This window comes from Corvus brachyrhynchos, unplaced genomic scaffold, assembly GCF_000691975.1.
Source record: "Corvus brachyrhynchos isolate BGI_N302 unplaced genomic scaffold, ASM69197v1 scaffold1, whole genome shotgun sequence".
NCBI classification, from domain to species: Eukaryota; Metazoa; Chordata; class Aves; order Passeriformes; family Corvidae; genus Corvus; species Corvus brachyrhynchos.
This window is the reverse complement of record NW_008237222.1, coordinates 9,850,105-9,857,848: the sequence shown is the minus strand read 5'-3', so window position 1 is coordinate 9,857,848 and position 7,744 is coordinate 9,850,105. Positions and strand designations below refer to the sequence as shown.

Here is a 7,744-nt window from a genome sequence, read left to right as displayed (position 1 = left end):
GGCAGTTAGTTATGGATATTGGTAACTTCTTGAACATTGTTCTGTCAAACCAGTGTGTTTAGTGCTGATGAAAAAAGGCCTGATGCTGTAGTGGAGAACAAAATACTTAATTTATGGGTAAAAGTCTTTGGAATTGATGCTTGCTGTTGGTCCATGTGCTCTGTGGCTCGGAGAAGCTGCCTGCTTTTTGCGGGGCCCCTGCCACCACTTCACCTTCCAGAAATGTCAGGGCAAGGCTGGAGTTGTCTGTGTTCTCCTGGGAGAAACCAGCCTGGAAGTCCAGCTGTGTGATGGCTGGGCAGGGGGGAAGGGGGACTTGCATGGGTCCCAGCCTGAACAAAGAGCTGGCTGTTCTCACTGAGGTTGCTGAGGCAGGTGGCAGGGCAGGACTGGGGAATTTCTGGGCTCTTTGGAGAAGCAGAAGGGCTTTGTGGGGCTGTCTCTGTCCTTGAACCAGCACAAGAATACATGGTCACAAATGGACTTGGACTTCAGCCTCTGTGCTAAAGCCTTTAGTTTCCTGTTGAGTCCAGATTCCTGAGCCCTGCTTTGTCTCTGCTGTGCTCAGTTCTCCCCCTTCCCACTGACTGGCAGGGTGTTCTCTGAGCACCTGCAGTGGATCCTTCTCAAGAAGCACTTTTCTACTTTCCTTGCTGTTAACTTCTTTCCCTTTCTGGGGTTTGCTTTCTAAATAAGGTAGATGGGTCTCATCTTAGACAGGGATGGGGCTTCTGATAGGGAATATAAATGAAAATTTGTTAGCTTTGAGGTGAAGGAGAAGGGTTGTCTTCACTTTTCCTCTCTCCTCCCTTTCCATTTCCCCTTTCTTTTTTTTTTTTTTTTTTTTAAATTAATAGGCCCAGGCTCTAAGCACTATTTCAGGATTTCAAATCATCCCTATGTGAAAGAACAAAAAGGGACCTGAGTGGGAGGGAAGCTCTCTAGACTCTAAATTGTACCCTGACTACCATTATTTAAGTGCTGATTTGGTTTATTTTTCTGGTGGCATGTAATTACTCATTGTTCTCTTTAGTGCAATGCTTGAAGCGCACTAAGACTTTCCATAGCTCTATTTCAGGTTAACTTTACCAGACCTTTAAAAGTTAGACTGAGACACACTTTTACTGTCTTTTAGCAAGGTGACAATCTGGCTTCCTCTTCTCTAGGATTTCCACATACTCTGGTTTTCTTTTGATAATTTATGGGAAAGTGCCTTATTAAACCTATGTTAACTTCTCTTAAATAGGTCATGCCTAGCCCACTTGCTGGAGGACTCAAGAAAGCAAAGGAATCCAGGGGACTACAAGTAGGTTTTGGGTATTAATACAGTTCTTGGTGTAGCATCCAAAAACAAAAATAGAGGTAGGAATGTGTGGATAAACAATAAAACTTCCACAGTAAGTCTGTGACTTAGGTTGAAAGGGATTTTAAAGTCCACTGTATGGTGCATCTTGTTTGGTTTGGCTTTTTTTTTTTTTTTAGGATAAATAAGCATCCACCATGTTTAGAAATTTTATTTTAGTTTTTAGATCCTTATGATGGTGATTCAGAAGATGCATCTGTTCACACTGACTGTGGTATAAAAGACGCACCATGGACAAACAGTGCCCCAAAAGCAATGCCTTTGGAGGATGCTGATAGTTTAGAAGATGAAGAATCCTTCCCTAATCCTCCAAATGTGAATGAAATTCAGGCAGTGAATGACTGTAGAGCAGCCCTGGAACTTCCCTGCAGTGAGAAGGATCTGTTGCAATCACCTGAGCTGCCTCCACCCACAGAAGCATTTACCCCCACAGGGCTGACACCTGACCATGCCTTACCGATGGGCATTGATCCTTCAGCCTCCACGGATCTCCCTGCAAGCCCGGCTGACACTGCTCTGCACCCCCAACTCGCAGCTCACTGTGAAGGCACAATGGCCAAGCAGCCCATAATTAAAAGAAAACAAGGGATTCCTGCTCCAGAGGGTGCCAGTGAAAAGCTAAAGAGAAAGAAACTCCGTGCAACCTAATGAATCAATCACCGGACAAATTGTTCTGAAGGATCATTCTGGTAGATTTCTTTTGCAGCGTACCTGAACTAAACAGGCTGCCTCAAGCCTGTTACAAGTGATCTCTGAGACCCACCTGAAAAATGGAATCAAGTAAGTTGTGTGGCAATTCCAGTGAAGACTAGCAAAGGTATATCCACAGCATGGCAGCCAAGCTTGGTGCCCAGGTCCTCTGGAAGCCCCAGCCCCAACTCCTGTGTGTAGTACCCAGAGGCACCTGCTCAGTTTCAGCGTAATTTCACCAATTCTGACAAGGACTTGTTGAGGAGGGAAAGAAGAATGAGCCCTTGGATGCAATTAGCTTTCAACAGCTTGGCTTGTCTGGCACTTGCTTCTTGGTGTGTCAGAGCTCCCTCTGAGTGCTGAAGGATACAGGTTTGACTACCAACAGCTGAATTGCATCATGCTGCAACTACTGGCAATCCAGCATTTATTTTCTCCTTCAAAGAGGGAGAAGTTGCTGTTAACATAGTTGCTCCTACCTGGTTTGACTGATGTTTTGGGCAGTTTTTGTGTAGCTGCCAGATAGGTGTTTACAATGTGATGTAGAACACAGCTTAGAGCTTCTTGGTGAGAGCAGTCACTTGGGAGAAGTGGGAGTAGTGCCCACAGATGGGAGGCCAGTTAGGGAGCAAAAACTCTTATCTCTTATCATCTTTACAATCTGAGTAGTCTATTTGTGTGGGAGGGGAACTACTAACTATGAAATTATGATGATGGCTTGAAAGATGTTAGTACCAACCATTTGTGAAAACATTTGTTTTGTACAACTGGCAGAGATGTTTAATTTCCAGTTTCTTTCATAAGATGGAAAGCCACTAAAAATATTATTTAACTGCTAGCTTTGTACTCTTCTGCCTGTATATTTATTTTATTAAAGCAACTTTTCTTTCACCCTTATTCCTCCAGCTGGAAATGTTTTCAATCAGCTTGGAACACATGTGGTTAAACAGTAAGTTTCAGAGGCCTTTGCCCCTGGACAGAAGCTGCTGTGGTTGTCCTTGACTTGTCCCAGAGGCCAAGACTGCTGCAGTGAAAACTGTGAAGTTAATTGAAAAAAACCCAAACAAACCAACAACCAACCACTTGCAGCTACAGATTTGTGTGTACTGCAACTAGGCTACAGCTCTCTCTGGAATGAAGACTTGTGAAAAGCTTAAAAAGATGACAGTGTGATGCAGCCCAGCCCTTCATTTTAAGTCCTAGCTCTTAGACCCTCTAGCTCTCAACCCCATCAGCTGAGGCTAAATAAAACTGAACCCCTGACTTTCAAACTGCAGCCAAGAATCCTAAACTCCCCTAAAGAGGATTTTAGTTAAACCAGCTGTTTTGCACAGCATGGAAAAAACACAACAGGAGAGGAGGGAAGTAAGTGGAAAGGTAAACCACGTGGGACAGTATATTCTCATTGGCGTATGTTTATTCAGTATGAGAATCCAGCTGTGGATTAACTTGTGAACTGAAATTGCACCTGTTGTTAATTCAGGCCTAATGCAGAAGTTAACATAAAAGAGCTGAAGAGTTTGGGAAGCTGAAGCTCTAGGATACTTCAGACTCTCTTGATCTCCCCATCAGCATTTGCCAATAGATGGAACTGGTTTAGGTAGTATTTCAATAGTAGCTGTAAACAGCCCAGATCTATCTGCTGTGCACAAACAGTTGCTGAAAGGAAGTTGCATGTGCCAGATCTTGGTTTAAGCTAATACTTCATACTGCAGCTGCTACCCAGAGCATGCTGCTAGCAGGAGGGCTGCTTTTTTCTGTACAATGTAATTGAAACAGAAAGCACTGGAAGCAGTGACCAGATCCAGACGTATTCTGGTACTGGAAAGCAAAGTCTCTCATCGAGGCTGACACAAAGCAAAGGCATTGTAGTTACAACTCATCTTGGATCATGATGCATGTAGTTCTCATCTCTGTTCCTCACAGCCGGGTAAGAGAGCTACAGGCACAAAGATTACATGATTCACTGGTCTGGGATTCACACTTTGTAAGGTAACAAAACCAGCCAGAACAGTTTAATCTCAGTGATTAACTTCGCAAAATAGTAGTGAGAGGGCAGAAAGCAGGATTCTGTTTTAGTAACCAGCAAGCATTGACCAAAACAAGTATGTGAGGCAGGCTGGGATAGCTATTTTTCCTCCCAGCACAGGCTTGTACTATAGAAGTGTATGTGTATATATATATATATAAGTAAAGATATTTCTTTATCACAGGAAAATACTAGAGTTGATGAAAGTCACTGCTTTCAAAGGAGCAAGCACTGAAGGAAGGGGCTCCCAAAATTTCTATTTTGAGATTGGAAAGCTGTGCTCCTGCATTCTTCCTACGTGTCTTTGAACACTTGACTTTAGCCACTGTCAGAGAGAACAGCTGTTCTGAGAGGATGGTCAAAAGGTAGAAATGCTTAGCCAATGAATTCAGGATTGGAAAACTACGCAAATGCCCAAACCATTACAGCAACTCAAGGAATTAGCAGGAACTCTCAGCCTCCCTGATTTAGTAACAGTTGGTCACATAATATTGTAACTCCTTGTGTAAGCATTTAATAGCCTCCTCTTAGGTTACTGAGGCCTATTTCACCACAAAAGCAGTTTTAGAAAGAGGAAACTCTATGGTCCATAGGACAAGGAAGTTTAGTTCAGGATGGTCCAGCTTCTCAGTGCATTGTGGCAGGTCACTTCAAGTAAAAACCAGTGCATTGCAAGTAATTAATGCAGTGGCCTGAATTATCACAGCAGATGCTAGGCTTTGTGTCTTACTGCACCTACAGACTTACATTCCAAGGTTCCTGTTAGTGGAGGTTAGCTCGAAGAGCAACTTCTATTTATTCTCTGAAAAGATCATGGGTATAGGTTTTCCAGACCAAAAACACCATTAAGAATTATATGAACAGAAATAGACAGTCAACATTTTTGCTATATATTTTATTTAATATAACATAATCCATCAAATATCACATCTACCAATAACCATCTAAAAATCTCACTCAATTTTCCTTCAAAGAAATCTCTGGCCTCTCAGCTTCCCAATGCACCATTGCTTTTCCAGCCAACTTGACACAAATCCATCTGCTAACCTACCCTGATTACAAAAGTACAGGTGAGCACTACATAGAAGACTGACACTTACTATAGCACTAACCAGTGAACATGAATTTGTTTACTCAGTGCAGAGAACTGCAACGCCACGCTCATAGAAGCTGCGGGGATCTTCCTTGGTGGCTATTTCAAAGTCAACAGTGAAAATCAGATCAGCACGGGTGAAGTTCAGATAAACTGGTAAAGTAACCTGGGGAAAAACATGAATATAGAAGAGTTGTGTAAGTCAGCTGAAGAGTGTTAACAGGTTTCTGTAACACTGTATGGTACTAATGAGATGGGAATTTACTCTCAGATAACTCAGTACTCAAAATATGAGGGAAAACCCCAAGACTTAATAAATTCACAGATGCTGCTACAGGTGTAAAATTGAGTTTTGACCTAAACAGCACTCAACAGCATTTTTGGATGCCTCTCATTTTTATGTGTCTACAAAGGAAAGACATGAAGCACTATGTCAGTTTGCTGCTAGCCCTGAAATCAGATGCCAGATGACACTGAGAGTGATTAGAGAACACCAATTTGATTTATGGTGCCCAGTACAAGTATCCATAAAGGCTTAGGAAAAAAACTGCTAGGTATATCTAAATAATTTCATCAACACTTACAACATTTGCTTTTTTATCAGCATTTGTCTGCTTGATCCAGCGAAGCTGTGTAATGGGCAGGACAGTTGAAATAGCATTTGAAAGTGACAGCTTGTTGTTACTGCATGTAGCTCCCTGAAGCTTCAGGCCTGCAAATTGCAATACAGTTTAGAGTTCTACAAGCTTCCATACATCCAAAGGCTGTCTCCCCCTGTATCTTTCAAGGGCAAAGTCTAGTAAATGAGAAGCATTTCATACTGCAAAATGAAGAAGTTGTAGGTGATACACTATGCGATACCACTTCAATATATACGGGCCCCAGTCTTGAGATTTATTAGCATTGCAAATACTTCCCTAATAACTAATCTGTAAACATTTTCAGCAAGTGTGTATTAACTTTTGCAATGACAGGATCTTTTTCATTTGACAATGCCCATTTAATAACAGAAGCTTCTGAAAACATTTTAGAGCAAGGTCCCTTCCCTCAGCTAAGTTTACCTGTGACTCCAAAGCTGCAGGCATCCAGGACTGCGTTCTGGGTAGTTGTAACATTGACCTCAAGACAGAGTTCTTCAAGGGACCAACTGTTTGCTTGGGCAACATATTGTCTGGTAGCAGTAATATATGCCTCTGGTACAAACAGGCCACCAAGGCACACATGGATGTTCTATTTAAGGGCGAAAATACAGGGAAAAATGTATTTCAGCTGCAGTATTAGTTAATGACTATTATAAATACTTCAGCAATCTATTTACATTAAAATGCTCCTGCTGCTACTGGAACACCATGTAACTGTTAAGATGCTTTTTGCTCTAAGGCTTTGTCTCCTGTTGTTCTACAGTACTAATGCTCCCTCTGATCTCTGTGCACAGTCAGTCAGCTAAGCCTCATCACGCTGCGATCAGGAGATGCTCAGCAGTATTTACAGACATCTCAGAGAACACTGACTCAAGTTCATTGACTGAGGAGCTATTTAGAAGTCCTGATGTGAAGACTCCACGAAGCAGTTACACAGCTCCACCAATAACCCCAAGAAGTCAGCACAAGGTACCTTCAGTTCTTTTGCTCCACCAGAGGCAGCTGCCTGGGAAATATTCTGGAGCTGTTTAATGCGCTCACTGAAGTCAGACACCCACTGGATAACAGTCATACCAGCTGGCACTGTGTAATGAGACCAGCTACGAGGCAAAATACCTACAAAAAATGTGATTAGAATTAAGTTTTGCTCATATACAGGTTGAAATTACACACTATATTGAAACTTTGAAGACTTGGACCAGAATATCCACCTCCATTTTAAAAGACCCCTCAGTAAGTGAAAGCACTTTCAAAGATTACAGAGCAAATGGCCTCCAGGCCTACTCTGTATTTAAAATGCTACCCCACAGTTACAGACACCTTTCAAGAGCAGCTGCAGTTACACACAGCTGTTTACTGCAAGACCTATCTTCAACTCTGCATGAAGATTCGAGTTCTTTAGAAAAAACCGAAGAGGTCAAGTATCTGTGTTTCAGAAAATGCTTTTGTTCAAATCACCACATATTATAACATGCAGGATGTTGGTGAAAATTCCACATGTACGTACAATCTTTAAATAGAAATTCAGAGAACTTGAATATTTTCTAGGAGATTTTATAGGACCAATACTACTCACTTGGTGGTATAAATAACTTTGTTCTGTCACAAGTCAGAAATTGAGAGAATTTAGTAAGATTTCAGCTTAAAAATTAAGCTGCTAATATAAATTGTATCAAAAAGCCTAACAATATTACTATTATAGCCTAACTATTATACTATTATTATAGCCTAATTATTAGGCTATTATCAACCTCAACTTGAAATCTCAAACCAAACCAATGGGAATTTTATGCTCAACTTTAAGTATTGCTTGTGTCAAATGGCAAAGCCTATCCACATTTTTCTACCGTTTTTGGGTATTTTTTAAGCTGCTGACCACAACAGCCTCTTACACAGTGCAAGAAGCAAAGAGAGCACTGGGAGATGCC

The 7,744-nt window shown here is 41.6% G+C and overlaps 2 protein-coding genes across 3 annotated transcripts in view; one reads left to right on the top strand and one right to left on the bottom strand.

The window, feature by feature from the left end:
- LOC108445415 overlaps positions 1-2,950 on the top strand; it is a 4,521-nt gene extending 1,571 nt beyond the window's left edge. For both annotated transcript variants that reach the window (XM_017729093.1, XM_017729092.1), the window contains exons 3-4: positions 1,247-1,306; positions 1,523-2,950. In XM_017729093.1, the coding sequence (XP_017584582.1) occupies positions 1,247-1,306; positions 1,523-2,011 (549 nt within the window). In that variant the 3' untranslated portion in view covers positions 2,012-2,950. The remainder of the gene's footprint in view (positions 1-1,246; positions 1,307-1,522) is intronic.
- A 2,006-nt stretch (positions 2,951-4,956) lies between these two features.
- DYNC1H1 (dynein cytoplasmic 1 heavy chain 1) overlaps positions 4,957-7,744 on the bottom strand; it is a 46,262-nt gene continuing 43,474 nt past the window's right edge. Inside the window, 4 exon segments of the mRNA XM_017728938.1 lie at positions 4,957-5,341; positions 5,760-5,887; positions 6,237-6,405; positions 6,790-6,932. Of these exon segments, the coding sequence (XP_017584427.1) occupies positions 5,213-5,341; positions 5,760-5,887; positions 6,237-6,405; positions 6,790-6,932 (569 nt within the window). The 3' untranslated portion in view covers positions 4,957-5,212.